At 38.8% G+C, this 26,396-nt stretch overlaps 1 protein-coding gene across 1 annotated transcript in view; it reads right to left on the bottom strand.

The window, feature by feature from the left end:
* anapc1 (anaphase promoting complex subunit 1) overlaps positions 1-26,396 on the bottom strand; it is a 49,610-nt gene that overhangs the window by 6,889 nt on the left and 16,325 nt on the right. Inside the window, exons 22-46 of the mRNA XM_061040189.1 lie at positions 26,080-26,249; positions 23,175-23,266; positions 22,658-22,806; positions 19,632-19,710; positions 18,886-18,922; positions 18,158-18,231; positions 17,540-17,718; positions 16,880-16,966; positions 16,597-16,736; positions 15,981-16,099; positions 15,677-15,807; positions 15,334-15,474; positions 12,698-12,850; positions 12,424-12,505; positions 11,811-11,902; positions 10,579-10,713; positions 10,293-10,375; positions 9,082-9,160; positions 8,685-8,759; positions 7,990-8,042; positions 7,658-7,805; positions 7,299-7,495; positions 3,606-3,692; positions 3,122-3,239; positions 188-265 (exon numbers count right to left, since the gene is read on the bottom strand). Coding sequence (XP_060896172.1) covers positions 188-265; positions 3,122-3,239; positions 3,606-3,692; positions 7,299-7,495; positions 7,658-7,805; positions 7,990-8,042; positions 8,685-8,759; positions 9,082-9,160; positions 10,293-10,375; positions 10,579-10,713; positions 11,811-11,902; positions 12,424-12,505; positions 12,698-12,850; positions 15,334-15,474; positions 15,677-15,807; positions 15,981-16,099; positions 16,597-16,736; positions 16,880-16,966; positions 17,540-17,718; positions 18,158-18,231; positions 18,886-18,922; positions 19,632-19,710; positions 22,658-22,806; positions 23,175-23,266; positions 26,080-26,249 — 2,778 coding nt within the window. The remainder of the gene's footprint in view (positions 1-187; positions 266-3,121; positions 3,240-3,605; positions 3,693-7,298; positions 7,496-7,657; positions 7,806-7,989; positions 8,043-8,684; positions 8,760-9,081; positions 9,161-10,292; positions 10,376-10,578; positions 10,714-11,810; positions 11,903-12,423; positions 12,506-12,697; positions 12,851-15,333; positions 15,475-15,676; positions 15,808-15,980; positions 16,100-16,596; positions 16,737-16,879; positions 16,967-17,539; positions 17,719-18,157; positions 18,232-18,885; positions 18,923-19,631; positions 19,711-22,657; positions 22,807-23,174; positions 23,267-26,079; positions 26,250-26,396) is intronic.

Raw genomic sequence — 26,396 nt, 5'->3', positions numbered from 1 at the left:
TATATACGCAAGATGAAAAGATCTGGACGGGATTTATTTATGACTAAATAGTTATTTTAGTATGACATCTATTTCTTTTTGTATTAATCAATATTTTACAGCCCCATTACCTCAGAAGAGGGAGCTACTCAAAAAGTCTAATTTCATCTGGACTACAAAGTTCAGCAGTGTTGGTCCAATGGTTTACCCGTTTGAGAAGGTGCAGCTCGGGGAGCATCGTGGGAGCCATCAGTTCCACTGTCGTCTCCTCGTACCATTTGGTCTCCTGAAACAACAAAAAATGCTCATTAAAATGAGCAAGCAGTGGAGATTCTGTGATTGGTCACGTCAGACGACTTCCCATAGTGAGATACCTCATTCAGTTTTCAAAGAACAGAGGTTACCCTGGTAACCTAAGGTTAAGGTTCAGATTCTAAAATGTGCTAATTTAGGGATCAAATTGTAGCTACAGAATGGATATGATGAACAAGTTTGTGTGGATCACACTGTGTTTATCGTCCTCATGTCTTTAAATCCTTTGCGTTTTAGTGCCTTCGTTTTTGCAGGAAACAGAGGAATAGCGAATTTGCTCTCCTCTCTACCAGATTTGACCAGTTTGTTTTTACCAGGGGATTTCTAATTACCATCACAGGCACCTTACGTCTATAAGAATCTATCACCTACCCTCTCCTTGGATGTCTATATACACGTCTGATCATTCCCATAAAAACACACAGTCAGCTTTAGCTTTAGCATATAGCCAAAATGACCATCTCTCAGGAAGAATTCAGACACACAATACTTCTCTTTCAACTTTAAACAATGCCTTAAACAAAGCTGCAACAAATGTAGTGTAGCTGGGCCTCACAGTGCAGCAGAAAATTTGTGGAACAACGCAAGACCTCTTAACTTGCCACATCTATACAAAGCAGCAACCAAACCCCACAGAGGAAGATTTAGAAATGGTTGTTCCTGTAATTCAGAGGCTATTTACAGTCCCTGTGAAGAAATAACTGTTGCAACAACGAAGATTGAATGCACATGTTGAAAAATGAGTGTGTTTAGTGTTCTGCCGGTGAATAATGTCAAAAGAGCAAAGAAGCACAAGAAACAAAGCTACAAATACAGCGGAGCAGGACAAGACGCTCTATATAAGAGAAGTGCAGGTTTGTGTATGTTTGTGTGCTTGTGTGTGTTTGTGTATGTGTGTGCGCTAACATGCACGTGCGCATTACAGAATAATGGGGGACGGAAGTAAGATGAGCAGAATAAAAAAACAATTGTTACACAAACTAAAATAAGTTAGAGAATAAAACACTATTAATAGGCTATATTTACAAAGCTGATATTAAAATATAATCATATTGACATTCTGTGTGGAAAAGTGTACATCATCTTATATAAGCCACTAACTGTCTGGTTAAACATTCTAACCGATGGCTGTCATTTTTTGACAGGTTGAAAAAGTCTGTAAAATGAACGTTTTGCATTAGGAACATTCACCAGTGTCTGTCTGCTTCCTGCCTCACAGGAATGTCTTAACTGTGGTTTCAAATGAATGGACACACTGTAGTCTTGTGTTATGTTACGCAAGAGTCAACGTCTGAGAACCACTGTAGCCACTTTGATCTGACCTACAAGTTTGTACGTTTTTTTGCCGTCATTTAACTGAGGTTGGCAGTTTTATAACAAGCAGGATTGATTTCAGAGCTAAAGGTTAAATGAAAAACTTGAAAATCAAAGGTGGGTAGAGGACAGAAAACTAAAAAATTCAAAGTAGAAGTCAGTCAAGAGAGTTAGAACAAGCTTTTTCCTTGAAGGTTGGAGCTAATATAGACAGAGGAGGTGAACCTACAGTAAGTGTGCTTTTAATAAAACATGACGAAGGTTATTGACAAACATGTTAAATCTCCCTCGAACAACTTCAGTGTACTTATAAGATGTATCCTAAATTAAGTTTTCAGTGAAGGAAGAAAATGTTAGAGCAAATAAATGCGAGTTGTCTTTTTACAGCTGTTCAGACCTCACTGTCATAAACAGTTATTAGAATAGTAAAGTTACATACTGTACTGTAGCCACAAACTTGAAAAAACTGAAATTATAATATACTCGAAATCAAAATTCGTATAAAAGGTCTGGCTTCTATTTTTCTTTGATTTGACACATTGAATGAAAACAACAAGCTGTGTCAAACCCACATCAAATATATATATTACTTATCTAGATATCTTATCACAGGTGGGCAAGGGGAATATATTCAAGTTAATATTGTCTAATGTAAACATCTAAATCTCATATAATTTACTCTTTTAAATGGTCATGTATCAGATTAGCTTTGTGTGTCAGTTAATAAACGTTTTGATGTCTTTTATATTTATCTTTTATTATTCTTCTTCTCTGTATCACAGGATAACTTCCTTTAAATGTGTGTCTTTTTAAATACTGCAGGAGAACTAGTATTTTAATCACAAATTTAAAAAAGTTAACAGTGAAAATATCTGCTTGTCAGAAACATGTACCAAGCTCTGTGTGATACTGCTATTTTCAAAAGGCTCATAAATGTGACTGAGGAGCCACCATTGCAGTGGTTTGTACAGAGGTAGGAAGTTGCATTAGTACTATACAGGTCAAAGCTTTTGAACTTATACTTAAAAAGATTGATCTTCCCTGACTGAATGGGCTCAGCAAGTTTCACATATTACATCTCAATGGTCTGGCGGAACTCCGCAAAGACATCCTGCTGACAGCAACAATGCTGATTAAAGCAGAACCTGCTAGTGTGATGCAGAGGAGTGTTTTTTTTTTTTTAATTTTTCTCACAATGAAGAGAAAACAGCAAACGTTCATAACAGTTTGTGTTTGAAATGTGTGGGTTTTCATAAAGTTGTTAATCAAGAAGGAAGTCAGTTTTACAAGTGCATGTTAAAAGGAACTAAAGTGAGTGAAGCGCAGGACTTTCATGCTAAAAATGTTCTAATACTAGAGTTCTGGTTGGGCCAGATCTGACTTTGTAACTCACTCATATACAACTATTTTAAGGGCAGACTACAAATCACTGTTCAGCTCGTAAGCAATGGGAGTTTCTCCTTCTGTCACAGGTTTTTGGCTACCTGTGCCAGCCAGAACATATTGATGAACTGACCTTGTAGGTGACCTCTAAGAGGGCGTAGCAGGGCTTTAGGGAGTCCACATCCACAGGGACGAGTAGGCGCGGCTCTGCAGCCAGCACAGCCAGGTGGCGCAGAGCCTGCAGGTGATAACTGCAGCGACAAGATCAACATGAAAGCACAGCTTTTGATCACAGTGGAAAATGTTAATGTTTTATAAATGGGTCAGAGGAAATATGACACAAATAACCAAAAGGGCTTGGTTTGGTTGGGCTAGGTTACATGTTTTTAACCATTGAAAGTGTGCTGTGTCAGTATCCTTTAATCAAACCCATTACTGTTAAAGTCACTTATATGATCCAAATCCCTCATTGTTACATCATTACTTTTCACATAACTAATAATTCAAAACAACTTAAAAATCCAGTCATCATGATGATCTGTTGTTGTTGCTTTAAGCCAGAAAGGGTTTATAATAATAAATCAACAAACATTAATCTTCATGTGCATCAGTCTTACCGGTTGTCAGTGCTGTGAGCAGGAAAGTGAGGGTACAGGGCACACAGCAGAGCAGCGATGGCTGAATTGGAGGTGCTCAGGGTGTACCTACAATAAGACAACATAAAACATTATTAGTAAAGACAAAACATTCCTCTCTCATAGACACCAACAAGAGTTAATTAATTTTAAACTTCTTCTCTATCTATGATGCACATTTAGTAAAAAAAAACAAAACAAAAAAAACACAAGAATTGAAAAACAGAGTGTTAACAACGAGGAAACATTTTGCAGCTTTTTGGCTTACCAGACTTATTACATATATATTCAGAAATATCTATTTGAGCTATGTGTACAACATAAAATGCAGATGAGCAAGAAAGGGGGAAAGAAATGCTCATGTGAAATGCACCCTGGTATATGTTGGCACTGCCAACTAGAGCCCGACTGATTAAACAGCCGTGGCCAATAATATCGGCCGATATCTGGTGACTATCAGTATCGACTAATTTTATTGCAGATATGGGCTGATATTACTAGATTTATTCCCCAGACATAGAGCATTTCATTTGAGCCTCACTGTATTACACTACTATTCTCTTTCTGGCTGTCACCAGCAGAGTGCTTTATGGACTACAGCAAGCATTACAACGCTCCACAGTGTCAAGCGTTGAGGCACGTACTTACACAGTGATCATCTTGTCTTCATTATATATCTTTTCCACGAGTGTTTGATCCCATTTTAGCAATCAACGCAATAAATGTGTATATCTATATCTATCCATCTCTACAGATCAAACATAGATCTCAGAAAGATATCGGCCGATATATCAAGATTAGATTTTTTTTCCTCCCCAATATTGTAAACAGGAGAACTCAGGTCTTTCAGTCAATACAGCAGATACTGCTTTTTTATTTTGCTTCAGTTTAATGCATTGAACATCAACACTAATTAAACATCCACATAAAAGGAAAAACCTTTAACAACTTGTCACAAGCTACATAATGTAGGCAAAGATATTGGCCACTTGCTGTAACAGCCATAATCAAAGATTACAATCAGTGCTTATATATACACTGTGATGGGTATGTGAAGTGTAATGTAAAGAACAAACTCATTGTTGTTGCTGAAAGCAGCTGTGTTTTGTACTCTTGATTTACGTCATCTCAGGCCACAGCAGGGCCTCTTAAACATAATAGTTGGCAGTTGAGTGCGTACTTTGACTAATGCTGTGATTATAATAAAGCTGGGTCAGACAATAAAGCCGATTGTCCTTGTAAGGTTACTTATGAGAGTACTCAAAGTCAGTTGGGTTAAAAGTGGTCAATTACTCGGCTGCTTCAGGCACGTTAAGCCTGTTGAAAGATCCTCAACCACAGAGCATTCTTTTCCTACAGGATTATAATTCAAACATTGTAAAATAGAGCAAATCTACAAGTCTATCAAATCGACCTTCAAGATTTTCATAAATTGAGGAAATCGCAGCCATACATTAGGATCATTAAAACAAGTGTGAGCATCTGTTACAAATGTAAGATGTGTGTTTTCCATTTTTTTTTTCTTTGCCTTACATGATATATTGTCTATTCCTTAAGTTTAAGTTTTTTATTTTTCATCCAACTTCTCACAACCATTAAAGCTCCTCTGAGGCGCCAAAATCAACACAAAAAAAAACATTTCACACAGGAGATTTAAGAAATCACAAGTTATTGCAGGAATATATATATAACAAGTAATGATTGTTCTACTTTCTTCAACAAATGTGATTGAAAATGTTTCTTTATAAATAAAGTACCCTGTTTATTTTCAACCAATCACATCGCAGATTTCCCCTGAACATTTAACTAAATCTGCAACGCAAGACTCTTAAACTGATTTACAGCAACACAAGACAGACACTTCCTGCTTTGAGGGTTAGGTCGACCTTTCTAAAAAAGACACAGGACTGCTGTTTACAATCAGTTCTTCCTAACAGCATTACATTTATACCCGGCTAAAACTTTTAAAATCTGTTGTATGACCTGCCGTAGTGAGCAAGAAGTATAGTTAAAGAATTGTTTTCCACAACATACAAAATACTCTATATGAAGTTGCACTTTATTATTCCATCATGAGACTCTATCTTGTAATAAAAGCTATTTTAGAGGCAGTGGGAGGTGTGATTGGACGAACTCCATTTCTGACGTCAGTGTTTGGATAAAAGGCAAAAGTAGGAGTAATCATAACACCTCACATGCTCATCACTGGTTTACGAAGAACAGCTGCCAAGAGAAACTTGTGCAAAAGTGTGACAAACATGCAAGGCAGGCCTTGGGTTCAGCTGATATAGAACGACATTATGGCCCAGTGATCACTTGTCTGAAAGACGTATGACTTTGGTTTAAAAAATACATAAAAAAAACACTTTCACTTCAATTTCCTGCTAAAAAATAAATAAATAAATGGGAATAGAAACTAACTGAGTAGACTGAAACAGAGATGGAAGAAGAGAGGAAGGAAAATACCAACAGAGAACTAGAGAGACCAAAAAAAGGGTGAAATTGAAACACTAGAAAAATAGTTATGGAAGTAGCTATATCAAAATAAAGCAAATCATGTGGAACATTTTCTATCAGATGAGACACTGAATGACACACAAGCAGAGGAAGGGAAATCCCACATTGACTTGACATGTTTGTTCCCCAGCATCAACTTTAACCTCTACAGACCCGCTGGAGGACACTCCTGATAATACACTCTGGTTCGCAAGCTTCAAACTGACTTTGCAGCTTTGAGGGTTTTCATCTGGCAGATCTAAAATAAAATGTGATCCTGGTTAAACAAAAATGTTCATCTGATTACAGTTGTAGGTGGAGAAACATTTGCAACATTTAATGAGAGAGTGGGAGCAGATGTTTCTCTATAAAATACACAGCTTGAGGTCAGTGGTTGGAGGAACCTGGTTTGTGTGTCTGTACAAATGTGATCTATTCTGGGGAAAAAATGTAATAAAAAATGTGTGGATTTAGATGCAACGCCTGGTCCTTTCCATAAACAGTGTGTTGTAACTGAGACTGTATTCAAATTTCTAAGACTCCAGAAAGTTTGAATGTTTTGTTCTGGTGTTTTGGCAACACTCTGCTTCAGATGAAAAGGTACGTTTTAAATGATCAAGGTTTTCAAACTATGAATACTTTCTAACATATCCTTTTGCACATATATATGTACTAGTCATATATTGAGAAGAACACAAATATTCGAGAGAAAACTTCATGAGAAAAGGCACAGTATGCAAATATATAATAGATCTTTTGTTTGCTTGTTAGTTTGTTTTTTTTGTTTTTTTGATAAGGGACCATGTACAATATTAAACGTAAATGTTGCCATGTGATGCATTGTACCAGGGTTAGCTTAGAGCTAGTTTACATCTGAGGTCATTCAGCAGTTCCATGTAATTTATGTAGATTTGTAATTCTGGCATGTTTCAAAGCTCAAATCTTTGAATTACCAAATGTTGAGTGAGCTTACAGAAGTGGTAACAAGTTCCACATTTGGCCACCAACACTTGAGTTAAACTGCAATGACCAGCAGTCACAGATTTACATTAACAAAAGACAGAAACAAAAAAGTAAATCCTTGTTTTAGACTAATTTAAATATGTGTTTGGTTGATGAGTAAATCTTCTCAGCACCTCAAACAATACATTACTATATGTGTGTGTGTTGGTATCTCACCTGCCCCCTCCTAGGAAGAGCAGGCCCAGGGCCATATGATGAGCCATGTGGAAGCCGTAGTTCATCTCTCCGCCAGTACGTTTGTGGAAGAATCGACAGAGCTGCAGGACCTTCAGGTTCCCCGTGCCGGACATCACCATAGACATGGCCAGCAGTATCATGGACAGACCAGTCTGCAGGTTGTAATATCCCGTTTGCTAACAGGCACACAAGTTCACAAACAGACAGGGAGAGCAAGGGGGGAATATTATGAAATATAATCTTTAGTATTAGTGAGGCAGCATCAGTTTCTATGACTGTTACAATCTTATGAGACCAGAGGACACATTTCTAATGATCATGCAAACACAGACACTTACAACGGCAGCTGTACCACTGAGGGACAGGAGCTGCATGAAGGTCCCGGCAAACTTGTAGAGGCAGTCGAAGGCATCAGAGTTGGCAGAACCAGCAAAACGTAAGCCCAAAGCCAAACAAGCCCCCGCAGTTATGTAGTCCTGTGCTTGACTGATTGGATACGAATAAAAGGAAGATGATCAGTCATGGTGGTTGGACAATGTCAAGAAAAAACACTTTCAAAACTAAAGAAGGCACTGATGATGCTGAATGACACTGACAAGGTGCAGTATTCAAGGTTCAACCAGAAATCTATGATAAAAATGAAAAGCCAGTTTTTGACTGAAATACTCACGACATTGTCTCCAAATTAAAGTCTTCTGAAGGATCAAAAGCCCCCCTAATGATCTAAAAGCAAAATGTTGAAAAGAGTGGCACTTTTATTGATAGCTTCTTAATTCAATTCATACAACTTTATCAATCCCTCAATTGGTTTGAAGCAGCTAGTGAATAAGATTCATTTTCAGTCTTTCAGTGGCTGGTTAAGGATTCCGAACATTAAAGTAAGAATTATATTTTTAATATTATTAAATAAAAACAGCTAAGTCATTACTGAAAAAGGGGGAATGATTTTTAATTATTTGAAATGCGGTAAAAAAAAAAAAAAAAAAAAAAAAAAAGGTTTCTGGTCATGATAAACGTAAGTGAGGCTTTTTTAAATTTCTCATAATGTTTTTTTTTTGCAGGGATCAAGAAAAGACATTCTAGACTGCTGATTTGTACAACAAAGAAGTATTTTATTAACTGGATAAGGCTTTAGAAATTAAATTTACAACAACCACAGCTACAGAAGTCAGTTACCTCGAGGCACAATTTGCTGCTAGGACTAACTAAATTAAAATAACTCAACTGAGAAAGATAAGCTATCAGAAAACAACCAAACCTCCCCAAATTCTTTACAAGTCATGCTGACTTTTTTTAAGGTCTGCAGCATCACAGGACCAAATATGTCAGCTGTGTGTGTAAATAGTGTATGTGTGTATTTCTTACCTGGGGTATGTTACTCTTGACCCACTCGGCATTCGGAAGGATCTCATCCCACATAATGATGCATCTGGCAAGAGTCTGAGAGGGTAGAGACGCAAGACAGAGAAGTTAGAAAGTTAGACGTACCAGATTATGGGCAGGTGGTAAAGATGATTCCACACACTGACAAACAACACACACACACACACACACACACACACACACACACACACACACACACACACACACACACACACACACACACACACACACACACACACACACACACACACACACACACACACACACACACACACACACACACACACACACACACACACACACACACACACACACACACACACACACACACACACACACACACACACACACACACACACACAGCTAGTACCACACTAACCCTCAGCAGCAGAAACTCAGGCTTGATGAAATCCAACAGGAACCAAGTGTCTGGAGGTTTCAGCCAATCAGCAATCGACCTTGTGGAAAGAACCAGGAAGAGAAAATGAGGTGTTAATACCCTCCTTCAAAACTCTCTCAACCACTAGACAGACGGCATGAGACGAGCCTTAGGGAAGACCAGAACCCCTTGACCAATAGCAGAGAGCTGGACGATGACGAGATTCATTCTGCAGGAAGACAAAGTGAGAACTCGACACACTGAGGGATGAGATGTGTCTTTGGGAGGGTCAAGATGTTCTGCTCAGAGCTCACATGGACATGAAATGAGTGAAAGGCAGAAGGCAACATGTTAGCCGCAGTTTTAAAACTGCATCTGGGTCAATACAGTACTTGTGTTAGCTTCTGAACCTATCATGCTGTTTCTTATGCATACATGCACAATGCTGGCTCTGAATGAGGTATCACGTTTCTCCAATCAATTCATCAAAACAATTCATTTTTAGAGTTTGAATTTCAGATTAAATTGTAAAGTGGGTAAATAGAGTATGTTTTTGCTTTAGTAAAGTACATTATATAAATGTCCATTGCCATTATCTAACTGATTATTCAAATCATGAGCCAATGAGTGAAGGAACATGAAACAGTTCATGACATATGCAGAAAGTTTAAATAAAAATACAAGTAAATAATTTAATGTATTTTTTATTATGGAAGGAATTATTCAGCTGACTGTTTCTGATTTTAAAACCTGCCTCAAGAATCATTTTGACAGACTTCTGCCTTTTTAGCTGACAAATCATTTGAACAGAGCTACAGTTTGCAGATTTCAACTCTCCCATTTTGTTGTTTTTACCTTCATTTGTCTTTTGTTACAACTGTATGCCTGTGTTTGCAATTGTGATTGTCTCGTTTAAATGGCTTCTGTAAAGCACTACGTGCACCTGTCTTTAAAAATGCTCTACAAATAAAGAATTCTTATTATTCTATATGATATTACTGAACATACAAACAGTCAGTTCTGTTATTTTGCCAAAGCAGATGTGGTAACAAAAGATCACTGACATGTAAGTGATTCATGAAAATGCACAAAGCGGTGGCCGCACCATATAAATGTATGAGGAGTCACTCATTCTACATCTTTACAAAGCTTGGCAAGTCAATGCTTGAGGGAAAAAAAGGTGAACATTTATCACTTGACCTTTTTCTCACCTGTTGTTGGTCTTGAGGTAGATCATGGCGAGGGCCAGCGTGGCTCCTGGGCACGTCACGTCTACATTTATAGTGTCACCCTCCTGAAAGACGAAGTGACGACCATATGAGAGGGATTAATGTTTGGTAAGCAAGTTAACCACAGGAAGAAAAGAAAGCAGTCAGCTAACTATCAGTGTCTTCTCTTGGTTTGTGCACACCACATAATCACATAATAAACTGACAAGATAATATACAAACATGAGCGCAGTGTTTCATGGCAGATAATAGAAATGTGTCCATCTACCTTGATTTGGTAGCTGGGGGACTTGTGTCTCTCCCTGTTAGCCCCGGCCTGAGCTCTGCGGTGCCCCCCCACCATATACTGATACAACTGCTCAGGGACATTCAGGTCCGTCATCCCAATCAGGTTACTGCCATGCTGCAAGGAGAGAAACAAGAGGGAGGAGGGGGGCAAGTGTAGAAGAGAGGATGAAAAGAGAGAGAGGCAAAATAAAGTGTGTGTGTGGGGGGATAAATACAAATAAGGCAAAGTTGTAATGAGGCAAAAGGAATGGAAAATTGAAACAGGATGGTGAAAAACAACAGAGAGGTGGCATGGACATTAGAGAGGAGAGAATAAAGATGTTTGTTTAGAGTTGATATGAGTTGGTTTACATGAGACAGAGAATGTTGAGAGCAAAGTGGGAGATAATGAAGGATTAAAATCAGGGATAAGATAAACGTGATCTTTCCTCAGGGTAATTTAGAAATGTATACAACAAGAAAGAGACAAAGAAACCCAAACACAAGAACAGTGAGACATCACTTAAACTCCTGTGAGAACTTGTCTGCTTCCTCTCTGTCAGTGAGCATGAACACATATTGTAAAGAGTGACAATTACCAGCAGTTTCACATGATTTTTCTTTTTTAGAAGATGACAACAGTGCCTTCATAAATATCAGGTCTGGGTCGTTCTAAAAGGAAATTATTATGATTTTAACCTGTTTTTACCACGGATACTTGACCCAAGGCAAAAAGTAAGCTAGTGAAAATACAATAAAGATTCAAACCAGAAAATGTTTCTGTGGTCTTGTTTCTCGATTCCAGCTGTCATTGAGCGAGAGTTGGTGTATACCTGTATTTTATGACAACTTCAAGGTAGGGTTGGTCATTTTTTTAATTGTGCCGACAATTTAGAGTCACCAACTAAAGTCACAAGCATGTCTTTGGACTGTGGGAGGAAGCCGGAGTACCCTCAGGGAACCTATGCATGCATGGGGAGAACATTCAAACCACAAAGAATGGCCCTTTTTAACAGGAACCTTCTTGCTGTGAGGCAATAGTGCTGACTACTGCATCCCTGTGTAACCCCAGATCAACTTCATTTCACTGACAATTTGGGCAGGGAAAAAATAATCTAATCCATTCTGATAGGTAATGACCTGTCTCTCGTGTAACTTCCAGCCGGTTGGATCACTGCAATTGTGTCTTCAAATATTTATTGAAGGGGTAAAGTGTTTCTGTGTGTGACTTACCCCAAGACAGACCATGCCCAGGGCGAGACCAGCAGCCAGTGAATATGACTCTCTGTCTGTACAGTACTCCATCTCTGGTCCGGGTGGTCGACCTGAAAGACACACACAGACGACAAAATGAAACCATCTCAATGGTTAAAAAGAAAATGAAACGGACACACACACAGTTCAAAGGGTCAAAAGTGGAAAACTACAGTTCAATGGGCCAGACACTTCTAAACTAGGAGGTCCAGATCCAGAAAGCAAATCAGAACCACACCAAGAGTCTGTTATAAGTAGCCTAATAAAAATATGTTTTCTTCAGAGTCTTCTGACTGTACATCATTTAATAGTACTCACATGCATGCAAAATGTAGTATGCAACATGTGATCATCAAACAACAAGACAAACAAACATCAAAAGACAAACAGAGCACATGTCATCATATAGACATGTCATAGTTTATGTTTTATATGTTTCGTGATAAAAAAAATAGTGAGGTGCTTGTTATAAAGTTGATGTCCTTACAGCCAAATGAGTTGTATCCAAATGTATTGGGCTTGTTGTTTTTGACCCCAAGTCTTGTTTTATTCCATTACTCTTTTGCACAAACACAAACAAACACAGACACACCTATCTCAGACAGCAAGACCTCAGCATTGTGTCTGTGCCCTGTTCCCTGGTACACCAGTCCAATGCCAATCACAGCAGCAACCTGCAGATCAGACAGGAAGAACAGAATTGATGTGTGGTTTGCAGATTGTAGAAATGATTTCCTACAAAGACACACTAATAGCTGTGTAATGACTCTATTACTCGTAACTTAATACAAAATAGTAATTTCACAGTCTTTCCCTGATAAGATAATCCATTCTGATGCAGACAGTTCAGTCTACATCCCTCACACCTGAACATTGTGGGGCACATCCAGCTCAGTGGAGGTGGGTGGCAGGAGGGCAGGGATGTGAATACTCAGCAGGCGGGTAATTGACATGTCCATGGTGCCCAGTTTGGCTGAAGACACACCCAGAAGGAGCCCAATGCTTGTCATCTCGTGGCCCTGAGGTAGCAGCATCGCAGAGACAGAGACAGAGAAAATAAATATTATAGGGTTACAAAGAGATGAAAAAATATCTACACTCAGAATTATTTGATCTGGGTGATTTTTTTGTCTTTTAAATAAATACATTGACTTCTAGCAGCTTAATGGAGGTCTGTGGGTAGTGAATACCTGCTGCAAGCAGAACAAACGCCCTCAAAATGTAATCAGCTCTTACTGTGATTCTGGTTTCACAAATGTCCAAACAGCTTTCAGATCAGCTCAACGTGACTGACAGTGTCCATTAGACCCCTGTGGATCACCACTCTGTGTGTGTATTTAATAATCACAAAGACATAACACAGAGGTGAGGTGACCTAAATGTTTGTAGTCCTAACACTCTGAAACAGGTTGTCTACAAATCAACACATTGACTGAGGAGTAAATGATGTACATTTGTGTGTATTAAGATATTTGCAGATAAAGTCAACAACTTGACTATTATGTTTATTGTGTTACTAAGTAACTAAAATATTTATTAATTAAACTTTGTTACAGACAGTCGGAGATTAACAACTCAAGACAACTCTTTCAAACAGACCGACTTAATACTGATTGTCAGCTTTATTAGAAACAATGCTGAACTAAATCCAAATTTATAGCGAATAAAATAACTCTCAGGCAGTTCAATCAAATTAACATGAAAATTGTGTTCAGCATTTTAACTTAGTTCTCTTCCTCCATCGGATTCACGTTTTGAAAAACTATTTTGGCAGACAGCATAAGGACCTGACATTAACAGCTGACAGGTTGCCACTAGCAACCATTTTTAAAATGTGGCAAACAATTGTTGGCCTTTGGTTTTCAACAGAGGCAAGAATTTTGACATCAAACTGCAAAAGTGTACCCCAGAATAAATACACATTTAATATTTGTTGTCACATTATGTGAAGTGGTTGGTGTTAAACGAATGAATGGGGATGGACATGTCACCAGTTACTTGCTTCTTAAGACGCTCTAAAGGAAGCAACATACTGAGAACACTGGGAACTTGTAAACGATGAGGGACAGACACACAAACACCCCCGCATTCTCTCTCAAACCACAGCCATACACAATCAAAATGAACGGATCACAAGAATGCCTGTGTAATTTCTCTTTTACAGTGAGAATAGAAACCTAGAGAGAACACCAACTACAACATGCTTCACTGTCAACCACATTTACAGCCTTCCTTCAGAGTGAGTGTTGTGTGTTGAGGACAACTTTACAACTCAGGTCTCTGCAGTGTCATCAGATGCCTTTTTCTGGTCTAGTTAGAGTTTGTTCTCTTAAAGGCAGGGTTGGTATTTCTGGAAAGCTAGCAAGATTTGAAAAGTATCACCTCCTCAGGGCTCCTCGGGAACCCACCCCCTCCCCTCTTCTAACGCCACGTCTCCCAAACGCGTAAAAATAAATAAATAAAAAAGATTCATCATTGATCAATCTGCCAAGTTTATTTCATGATAAATGAGTGAAGGAAAGATTTTTTTTACCAGGTGGCAGTTTTGTGAACAGATCTGAGATGAATAATTTTTTTTTTTTTCTTTCAGCCATTTCAGGAAGTGGACTTTCTTCAAATTACAAATACTCTAACATCTGTATGATGACTCTTAGTCCTCGTTGTTGAGAAATGACTCATAAGGAAAGCGCACTTCGGTTCTTATGAAATGCAGCCTGAATCAAAGTTAGACCAGAACAAAATCCATCTGAAAGACTTGAGTATGCTCAATGTGTACTCACTCCCCGGAGCTCTTGTGCAATGGTTTTTTCTTTAACCACATTTTAACACTTTCTGCATAATGGATAGAAAACATGGTTTGGTTTTCAGCATCCTGTTGTTTTTCTCACCTGAAAGTGGGAAGAGCTCGTCTCGTTTCAAAGCTCCGAGAGGGCAGAGTTTCAGTTTGACTGTCTGCCTGCCTCTGTTGAGTTGTTGAGTTCACGTCTCTCATTTACAGTCATTTGAGAACTATGTGTGTGTAGGTGTGTGTGCACGAGGTAATGACAGTAGATGGGTGTATTTTTGTATAAACTGTAATTAAGTTCATATTTGTTTTCCTTTCACACAATTGTTCCTCATCTTGGGGATTTCTGTTTTGTGTGTCTGTCTCACAGAGGGAAACAGTCATTTGAAGAACTTTCTTCTGTGAACTGAAAGGAAGTATTCATGGAGTTAATCCAAAAACACACGCTCACCCTCAGTAATTTATACGGGTGCTGAATCCTCAAACAAATAATGTATTGAATGAATTTCAGGACAGAACACCAAATCCACTCTTTTTATTGCTGCAGGACGTTTTCAGGCCCGAAAAAAGAGAGGAAGTTTTCATTAAAGATTAAATATGTCTGCCTGTGTATGTCAGAAGGGTCTTCAGTTGATGTATATGTTTGCTTTATTTGTGCTGTGAAACAAATAATTAGAAAGTTTCTGCACATGTGAATCTTTGTGTGCACGTTTGTACCTTAGTGAGGTAGTCATGGATGTTGAGTGTGGCCAGCTTGGTGAGGTGTCCGTTGAGGCCAAGGGCCATAAGGAAGCCTGCATACTCATTGGCCAACTCTGGGTTCTTTGGCTTGTTGTAGGCTATCCACGCTGAGTCCACCTTAACAGACGAAAAGGAAAAGTCATGTTTATTTGTACAACAAAAAGAAGTTTGGGGAAGACTGAGAAAGTTTACACTGCAAAGCTTCAATGAGTTTGTCTCTAGAAATACGATAAATACAGCAGGCTAGACTGTAGAGGCGAGTTAGTAATCAGACGCAGCTGTATGTAAAACTAAACATGAGGCCTGCTTTTAAACTGACCTGTGAAGCAGGAGCTATTTTGAGTCCAGCAGCTACTCCATTATGAAAGCTGGGCCAGCTGGTCATGTTGGGAGGAACGTCGATGTTTCCACTGTTTAGGTCAACCATCGTGTTTCTAGGAGGGGCGCGGCCTGCAGCAGAAAATGTGAATAAATACAGACATACAGAATTATAGAATCCACATAATCCCCAAGAGGATTTTTAATATTTTATTACTCCCTGTCTGGAACACACGTCTTCAAATTTCACATAATTCCACATATATTTATTGTCATTATACGGTATATAGACCGTATAACATTACCTGTGAGGTTGAGTTTTGGGACAGGTAAAGGTTCAGTCGGTACGGGTTGATAGGAGAAAAGAGTGAAGAGGCCTCGGCCAACAGAGAGAGCCATGGTCCTCTGACACAACTGCAGGAGTCTGGGGAAGATACGTTGAAAATGAGAGGCAAAATTCAATGAAAAATCTATTTATAGTGTTTATTATTATTTACCTCTACACTGTAAGTATTAGACATGCTGAATGTTATAGCTGTACATTTCAATGTGAAAACTGAAGAGAATCATTAAAATCTCAATCCTAATACAAATAAAGGCATGAAGTTTAGTTAAAGAAACAGTTAAGACTTTAAGTGAGAAAAATCAAAATAATATAGAGGAGTTTCCAGCTATCCTTGATTATTTATCCTTGATTATTCACAGCAAAGATGCGAAAACACTGAGACGGTAATAAAGAAAGAAGATGACAGATCTTAAATAATGCAACAGGATGACAAAAATATCAGCATGATAAGCAATTCACCAGATTATAGTTTAGTGTAAAATGTGTCCTTTGAAAGAGAGTTTTGCTTTCTTTGAGTATCTATGTAGCAGGACCAGAGGATATCAGTACACACACATATGGTACATTTCACTCACTTGTTTTCTTTCTCCTCGATGTACTCGTGATCAGAAACTTCAGGTAGCTGGACAACACTGACCCGGACCGGCCTGGAGCTCTGCAGGAGCCTCCTGACCTCTTGGATCCTCAGATCCTGACTCCAGATTAGTCCTGTGACCTAGAGAGGAGAAAGAAGTTGAACTCAGGAACTCTATTTACTGTATTTGTTACACCATAAACACTTTTCAGTAAGACTAAAGGTTCTACAAAATATCTTTATATTTGAGCAGGTACTAAGATACTGTTAACTGTGTCTGTTACCTCTTGGATAATGTCCGACATCCCATCTTCCTCCTCATCTGCTTCTGTGGTCGGAGGAGGCTCCAAAGACAGACCTGAACCTACAGACTGAACATACAAACAAAAATCATTCTAATATTCACATGCAGCGACTACAGAATGACACTTTGAACAGTGTAAGGGGAATGATGCTCCATCCAAACTATCTTACTGGTTTAAACATGATTCCAAAAGCAGCTAATGCCTAAAGATACTTACTGTCAAGAACACAAAGTATTCCAGTTAGTATCGTATTTACAGGTGATCAGGACCTTTTGTTTTTTTGACAAGGAATCCTCTGTGGGGGAGTTTTAAGACTGACTTGGGATAAATAACAGTGCATAAAATTCTGAGGCAAAGGTTTTATCTACATGACGCATGTGCCTTCGAAGAATTTGCATTCTTCAGACATTTGGCACTTTTTAAACAATTGCAACTTGGGCTAACTTCATGCTGTATCAAATATTGCAAGGGATTTGATGAATGTGCCTACATACTCTGCAAATTTTGTGATTGAAAATACCTACAGTAACAAGATCAAAGACTGTTTTGTTATATGTTTGGTGGGAGCCACCGTTTTAGAGATACTTGTGTTAAACAAAGGGTACTCTGGCCTTGGGTTATACATTATTTCACACTCACAGATTTGCTCTTGGCCAGAGTCATCTTGTGAGCTTGTTTGGTCAGATCCTGTCGCCCAATCAGCAAACAGACTTCCTCGGACCAATCAGAGCATGGCTGCTCCCTGCAGCGGTAGATGGCCTCTCTGATGGGCAAAGCCACGCCAAAGGGGACAGACTCCAGGTCCTTCAGAGTGAAACCTAAGCAAGAGTAAAGAGAGGAATGAATAACAATATACAATGTCCCAAAAAACTCTTCAACATGCAAAAGAAATAAATGCAGCATCATATGGGTCATGTGGGTTGCAAATTAAGGTGGATTAAATATGATTTACTTGTTGTTTGAAGTAGAACGGAAGTGTTTATAACTGGTACATGAAGAGTGTTATATAATCTAATATAATTAAACCACTTTGATTGAAGATTTAAGGTGTACTTACTAAAGTGTTAAAAAGTTGTTCAGAAGAAATTAAACAACCAACACTCTTTAAATGAGATCTGGCTGTTAGAAAGCAAAATCAAACACTGTAGTGTCACTGCTGTGATTGTGCACATTTGCATTATTACTTATAAGTCTTCTGATAAGGAGGATCCTACATAACCATATCATCAAAACCTATCAAAACCCTGCTTGTCTTACCTTCTGAGGTGAGCCAGACGACCAGCTGCTCAGCTAGATTCTCACCAGGCAACTTCATCTTCACACTGCTCTGTCTAAACAAACAAAACAAATATAGAGCAATCCGTTACAAAAAGGTTGACTAAGAATTGAGGGAAAAAAAGTATTCAAAATCTAAAGTAACTTTGTTCATTCAGGAGAAATGGTTCTAAAATAGGAATTATTTTACAATTCATGTTGTCCTAAATTCCTCTTTGTGGAGTTTTTTAACCTCAAGCTAATTATAAAACAGCTTCTCATGACTTTGTTTCTTATTCACAATACAGTTTAAATTCATGATAATGATGAGTTCTCACCACTCAACTGATCTACAGGTGGCAGTAATGCACCGACAAACTCAGAGATGCACCACAACAGGCGATGAAGAAGCAGACGTCTGTATTCTGGTCAGTTTTTTTCAAAACAATGCAGATTGAAAATGGTCAAAGTGGGACATGCTCATGTGTTGCTCAGATCTCACCCCATTTGAATACACAATGTGTTTTGATGAAATTGACTGTAAACACAACTTTCTTTGTACAAAAAAAACCTTGTAAAAACATTGATATTTGATTAATTTTCAGACTTGCCTTCTTTAATCAGTTTTGTGTGTACTGATGCAAATACGGTCATCCAATCACTTACAGGTTTAATCATTTTCTATCAAACATATCTACTCGTAAAAAGGTTTCCTTCATTGCTGTAAATACCTTCTGTAGTGCGGTTCACTGGTGCACGACTTCTGGCCTGAGAAAGTGGAGGATGAGACAGAAAAAAAGAGATAAGAGAGCGAGACAGCAGGGATAAGAGGTCAGTGGTTTGATTCATTAGGTCTCCCTTTGTGAGGTGTGAACTCATGCTCCCTCCTTTCATTTAAGAGAACAACTTTTGGTTTGTTTTAAAACCTTTTCAAACCTGCACTGATGGGTACCATAAAGTTTGTCACTAAAAAGAATGGGCAATAAATGAAGGTGACTTTTTGTTCCTGGTTTGTGGGCATTTATGTGGGAAGACTTTTACTGTTGTCTGGTTTTGTTATGTCCCCAAAAAATGTCAACATGAGGATTGAGAAAAAAAACAATCACTCTGGACTCTCACACCGCCCACAAATTCAATGACCAATTCTGCATCAGTGGAAGAGAGGCAGATCAAATACCTGCAGCGACTGCTGCCACCTCAACACTGTATTGGTCTTTTGTCAAGAGAACAAACAGAGGGGATCAGGTGACTGGCACACCTGCGTCACTGCAAACCTCTTGTCTTTTTGTTTTACTGCGCCCTGGAGCAGGCCACTATCGGACTGACAGGTATAGGGCTGGCTGTCAATAAATGTTCACATACACACGTGCACACATACACCAAACAGTCAAAGAGTCAGATACACACACAGTCCCAGGATGCAATCAAAGACAAATCCAATGATCTTCAAGGCTAGAAGTCACAGAAACACACACACCTGCGGAGAGCTTGGTCAGGTACTTTGAGACATCTGTTGAAGTAGCATTTTCATCTCTGAGGATATAGAGAGCATAACTCTGAGGAGAGAAACACAGAGACAAAGAGGAAGCAGAGAGAATGATTAGTATTCATCTAAGGGCCAACATGAAACATTCCATTTAGTTTTATTTATTTCCATTACGTCCTGCACAATAAAGCATTACACTAACTTCTTTTGAAGAAGTTCAAATCATGGATAATACATTCATAAATAACCAGAGCACTTATTATTAATTCATAATTACAAATCTAAGATATCTTAGGTCGAGATCAATGTTATTTCTAGCACTTAAAGCAAAAACTAAATGTTTCTCAGACAGGATGGGACTGAAGATCCTGGCTCAAAAAACATATTTAATATTTAAGTAAGGACGCATTAAGAAAAACAAGATGGTGAACCTTAGAGCAGTGATTCTCAACTGGGCCGTGAGCGCCATCTAGAGGGCCGCAAAAAAACTTTGAGTTTTGCACCTGTGGGCCGCGGGACTGCGGGACTGCGGGACTGCGGGACTGCAGTGATTCCCACACATAGACGATACTTGGGTGGGCCGTCCAAGTAAATTTATGGCCGCCCAAATATATTTCCGACCTGTTTTTATTTATATTTTCATTAATTAAAAAAATTGCTGCGTGCATGAGAGAGAGAGAGCGCGCGCGAGTGAGTGTAGGCGTGCTCATGGCTCCATGCAGGAAGAGACGGGAACCAAGAGAGCGAGAGAGAGCGGGGTAGAGAGATCGCTTGCGAGTGCGTGCAGGAGTGGAACTTTTCAAAACGCCAGACATACTCCTGGTGTTTGTGTCTGTGCACGTGTGTGGATGATTAAAGTTGTTTGTTGCAAAACCAAAATTAATTTAGAAAAAACATTTGATATAAATACAAACGTAATATTAAAATATACCCTGAGATAAGACTAACAAGAAGAAAAAAAAATGACGATTGTCTGCACCCCCCCATTAATATCTAAGTGATGCTTACATTGTATCATGTCATTTATTTCACAAGGTTTTACATTGTTAACTGTTAGCTTGTTAAAGGGTAAGTGATTTAGTTATTGAATACAAATCAAACCAAGAGTAAGATCAATTAAACCAATATAGTGTTAATATTTGAATGGGCCCTGGGCCACTTTGTACTGGAAAAGTTGTGCCCCGAGGTTAAAAAGGTTAAGAACCCCTGCCTTAGAGGTCAATAGCTATTTCTACTTGAATGGTAGGCCAACATGACATCAGTCAAGATATAAATCAGCCATGTGTATGGAGAGGCTGTATGAACGCAAAAATAAAAGGAAGGGCTAAAATTGAAATCATGTGTATTAGGGGTGGAATCACCTGAGGCCCTCACATTTTGCGATATGCTGAGAATTGCGATACAATATATGTCCACAAAATTAAACTAAATCAAGAACTGTTTTGTCTATTCATCTCACTTCAGTCTTTTGATTTCTACACAACGGGAGTCGAGCCCCCGACTGACCAACACTGTGATAAAAGTAAAACCCTGCAAAAGGCTGCATGCACCTCACAATCTGAACTGTTGATATTACAGTCTAATTTAATTTAACTGAACACAAACATGTATGGATGACTATACAACTGCAGGAATTTTTAACAATGCAACTTGTTCAAAAATAATTACGGTACAACCCCTTCAGCAATTAAAAACTAAAAAAGCATTTTTTTCTATTATAATATATATATAGATATATATATATAAAATATCACCACGCAAAATATTGCGGTACTATGCTGTAATTTTTTTCCTCCACCTCAAATCATGTATATGCAGTTTTGTCTTCAGATACAGGAAATGCATACATGCTAATGAAAAAAAAACCTTCATAAAGCTCTCTCTGTTTGTATTCAGACCTGCAGGGTCAGACTTAGTGCAACATGCACCATGCAAAGAAAACCACAGCAGCATTTTAAAACTGCAGCTGGAGAGATTCTTTGTGCTCTATATAAATAGACTTTATTCTGTCTTTACTGCTGAACGTTTGAAGTGCACATTTTGGTGTTATGACATCATTTACACATATCTGATGTTAACAGTTGAACAGGCAGAGAGGCTTGCCCTGGGGCCTGCTATAAGATATTTTGGACTGGTAGGGATGTAAGGCCGATTTTCATGTCATTGTCTTACGTCTAATACATGTTAGAAACTAAACCAAATGTCATTTAAACCATCAGGAACAATCATCAGGATATGCTAGAGAACGACTCAAGTCCTACAGGAGTGTAAGTCTACCTCACTGAACAGATATGCTCGATAGAAATGTCCTGTTTTAAAAATTGTACTGCAGACCATGTATTCTATATTTGACTGTATATTAAATTCTTCATGGCTTCACTTCATCAGGAACTTTTTACTTAATGATCTGTATCTTTTACTAAAGTGTACATCCTGTTTATGTCTATTTATGTGTCTGTTTCTTTATTCTGTTTCTGTCTCAGTCATCACATCCGACATCTCTATAGTTCCGGCTAGAAATCTGCCTTTCCTTCTTTAAATGTGAAGGCTGCACATAATCAGCCATAGCATGCCCTAATTGCTCTTTATGTTCAGAAATAGAATCACAGATATGCTACACAAGTAGATGATCTGACTGTGTCTCAATCTAAGCTGAACTCTATACCTTCACTGTGTGAGTCTCTTTCACACGCACGCACACACAATCAATCCTGTTAGAGCAGGTGGAAAAATGAAGACTGACAGAATAACGTCAAAGTTTCAATTAAAAGCATAACATATACATCCACAAAACGTTACAACTGTACAGCTGAACTTGTAAATAAGGGAGTTCAGAGTCAAATTAGTTGCTTTTTGTGTTTAGCAGTACGAGTATCTATTTATTTTGTTGTCGTTGATTTATGCATTTTGTAGCTAAACTGCTAAACAATAATATGACATGGTTTTCGGAGTCATGATGGACATTATTTAAATAAAGGTTATGACTTCCCAAAGTGAAAAAAAATATTTGATCGTACCAGAACCAGTAGTCTGGTCCTCTGACAGATGCCAGGCAGGTAGGGGAAAGGTGGGATCTCCTGTCCTCTCAGACAGCTACTGAGCCAGCTGAGCACACAGGGAGGCTCTGCCCTGAGGAAGGACGGACGCTGCATCTGAGCAAAAAGGCCTGAGGAGAGGAGAGGAGAGGAGAGGAGAGGAGAGGAGAGGAGAGGAGAGGAGAGGAGAGGAGAAGAACAAGTAAGTACAGAGATTTAAGAAAAAATACAAAACACTAGGGTTTCTTTTGTGGATAAGAACTTCTATATTATTTTTTTCACTTTTAAAATCAATTGCAAAATCTACAATAAGGACTTAAAGACACCTACCACCATTTAAGAGTTATACTTCAAGACATCCCAGACATACAAATGAACCCCTATAGACTGCAGGGGCTGCCTCTATCGGCAGCAGACCACCCTGCCCCCTCTCTCCTCCACTACATGTCTTGTCCGTTTCCTGATTTGATTCTGTTATTCGACGATGATATGGTCTTACCCTGGTCTATGAGGCAGCTCTCATTGAAGCCACTTATCAATGAAGTGTAATCTCTCCAGTATAGATCGACATACTCTTCCAACTGGAGGTCTCTGCAAACAAAGACAATAAAATGTGTAAAAAAAAAACTTCCACATTCATGTGTAACTATGTCTCCATACACACAAACACATCCAGTTTCACCTAAAAAATGAATCCAATCTAAAACAGGCTCCACATTCTTAAAGAGCATCTCTGGCATTTAGCGTGTTTTTTTTAAAGTTACTGAACGCATATTCTGAGTAATTAACAGCGGTGAGTCATTACCATTTCACTCAACAGCAGATGATCAATACTTTTTAATCCCGGTACAAAGCCTGGAAGCTCACACAATTTCAGTTGGGTGCATGTGTATTGTACACCGGCAAATAGTAAATGAGCATTTATAAAAAAAAAGTTTTGAGACTTCCCATAAAACAAATCTTTCATCTCTGTCCCCTTTCTGCTTTATTTATTTATTTATTTACATTAGATCCCCATTAGTCTTTATCGCAGTATCAACTATTCTTCCTGGGCTTTCAGCTTTCTCGGTTCATCATTTTTCTCCCGTCACTTATGCAGCCTAAGTACCTTGTGAATCTTTTCAGTATTTTATATACATTAAGAGTTATTAACTAACATTTTTGTAACTTCTCTCATGACTCATATTTGTTATTGCAGCCTCTGATTGATAAAAAAAATGTCCTTAATTTCCTGCCTTTTAAATGCATGTATTTTTTTAACTAGGGTGACAGCATGCTACTATTACTAAAGAGAGTGAAACGGGGAAAAAATATATTTATATATCTTATATTATATTTTGATGGTCATAGATAATATTGTTATTATTTATATTTCAAGTTATAAAACCCTGTCAAGAAATTGTCACACTGTTATATTTAATATTCTTTGGTAAAATCCTATTCAATGCTGCATAGAGATTCATATATTTGCTCTTGAATGTGCATTCATTAGACAAGTTAAGTGCAGTGAGAGATTCTTCTGTCGAAGTGTCATGTGGGAGGAAATTTCCTTCACCAGATGTTAACACCAGTAAATATGAAAGTGAGATGAGACACTCATATGCTGCTCTGATCCCTGCGTGACATGGTGTATCTTACAATAATAATAATAATAATGCATTTTATTTATAAGCGCTTTTTTAAAAACTCAAAGACACTTTACAATGGTTAAAACATAAAGAATAGCACAGAAGGACAGACTAACAGACATCGCAGTATTATAAACAAATCATAAAGATAACAATAATAAAGATAACAACATAAAGGTCAACTACAGAAAACACATCACAATCATACATTAAAAGCTTGTTGAAAGAGGTGAGTTTTGATAAGTGATATAGGGTCGGTGCATTGTTGAATGTGTGTAGGGAGTGAGTTCCAGAGGGAGGGGGCAGCTATGGAGAAGGCTCTGTCCCCCCAGGTTCGGTGCTTGGTTCTAAGAGGGGGAGATAGGAGGTTGGCTTTTGAAGAGCGGAGGCTGCGTGCAGGAGTGTGAGGGTGAAGGAGAGCCGTGAGGTAGGAGGGGGCCTGCTGGTTAAGGGCTTTATGTGTGAGGAGAAGGATTTTGAATTGGATACGGTACGGGACAGGGAGCCAGTGGAGATTTTGCAGGACAGGGGTGATGTGTTTGCATATTCGGGTGTGGGTGAGGAGGCGTGCAGCAGAGTTTTGGATGTATTGAAGTTTATTAAGGACTTTGGATGATGTGCCGTAAAGGATACTGTTGCAATAGTCGAGTCTGGATGTGATGAATGCATGGATTAGTGTTTCAGCAGCAGAAAATGAGAGTAGTGGACGGAGGCGGGCTGTATATATTTTTTTTTATAAGGGGCGGGGACTGAGCAGTAGCTCAGTGTGTAGGGTTCAAGTACCGGTGTGGACCAAATATGGAAATTGTTCTGGTAGCTGGAGGGGTTGCCAGTTCACTGCCCAAGCACTGCTGAGGTGCCCTTAAGCAAGGCACTGAACCCCCCCTCCTCCACCAGCTCAGAAGCGCTGGCTGTGGGCAGCCCTCTCACTCTGACGTCTCTCCATGAGTGCATGTCCATTGGATCCTGTTTGTGCATGTGTGTGTATTTCAGCCTGTGTTGGTAGCATGTCTAAATAACGAAGTGTAAAATTGAATCTCCCCTCCAGTGATTAATAAAGTATATCTTCTTCTTCTAACTACATGAGAATATTTGTTCCTCTGCATGTATCTGTTACATAAGATTTCTTATCATAAATAATGACAATGTGTGAAGGGGATTAAAACAAGTCATGTCCTCAAACTACTTAAGTAAATGTACAAAACCTGTCTGATCAAACTGCCAGTATTATAATTTTTGTATAAACCAGTAAGCCTGTTTAAGCAGAAGGAGTTTTAAATGTGCACAGCACTAAACATCAGCCCACATATTAACCATCGCAGGCCAATTATTTTGAAGAGGAGTGAACTGTCCCACTCCACCTCTTCTGTTATTGTCATTGCCACCAATCCCAGCAGTCACTTGACAACCTATTGAAGTTTATTGCTCAGTACAAAACACTAAACTGCCTTAACTACATAATCACTGCAGACAATGAAGTGTGTATTATTTTTTTCTCTGATGCTGAGAGTTAAATGTAATCAGCCCTCAAATCAATCTATAAATATAGAATACTGACTACTGTGCTAGCCTGCACAGGATTCATGGTAATTATTTTCTTGGTATCAGCTCATGGAGGCATACAAAACCACACACACACACACACACACCCACACACACCCACACCCACACCCACACACACACACACACACACACACACACACACACACACACACACACACACACACACACACACACACACACACACACACACACACACACACAGGTAGTGGTTACCTGGCCAGTTGTTGCAGCAGACAGACCAGTGAGGAGGCTCTTGCTCTCTGCAGCTCGTCTAACTGAAGCTCCTGATAAAGCAGATGGAGGACGTAGAAAAGAGCAGGAATGTGAGGGAAGAGAGGAGCCGAGCTGTCCAGCCTCTGAGAGGGACTGGAGGGAGAGGACGCCTACGAACAAAAGAATGAAGCAGGGATAAGAGAAAAATACTGTTTGACATCTCTGCTGTTTGGGGCTCTCAATGAAAAATGTTGTACAGTAGTGATGAATGAAATAAGGAGGAGATGTACTATTTGCTCTTGAACAAACAACTTTAC

The sequence above is a fragment of the Labrus mixtus genome, chromosome 6, assembly GCF_963584025.1.
Source record: "Labrus mixtus chromosome 6, fLabMix1.1, whole genome shotgun sequence".
In the NCBI taxonomy this organism is placed as follows: Eukaryota; Metazoa; Chordata; class Actinopteri; order Labriformes; family Labridae; genus Labrus; species Labrus mixtus.
The sequence above is the reverse complement of the archived record's forward strand: the minus strand, read 5'-3'. Positions and strand labels throughout refer to the sequence as shown.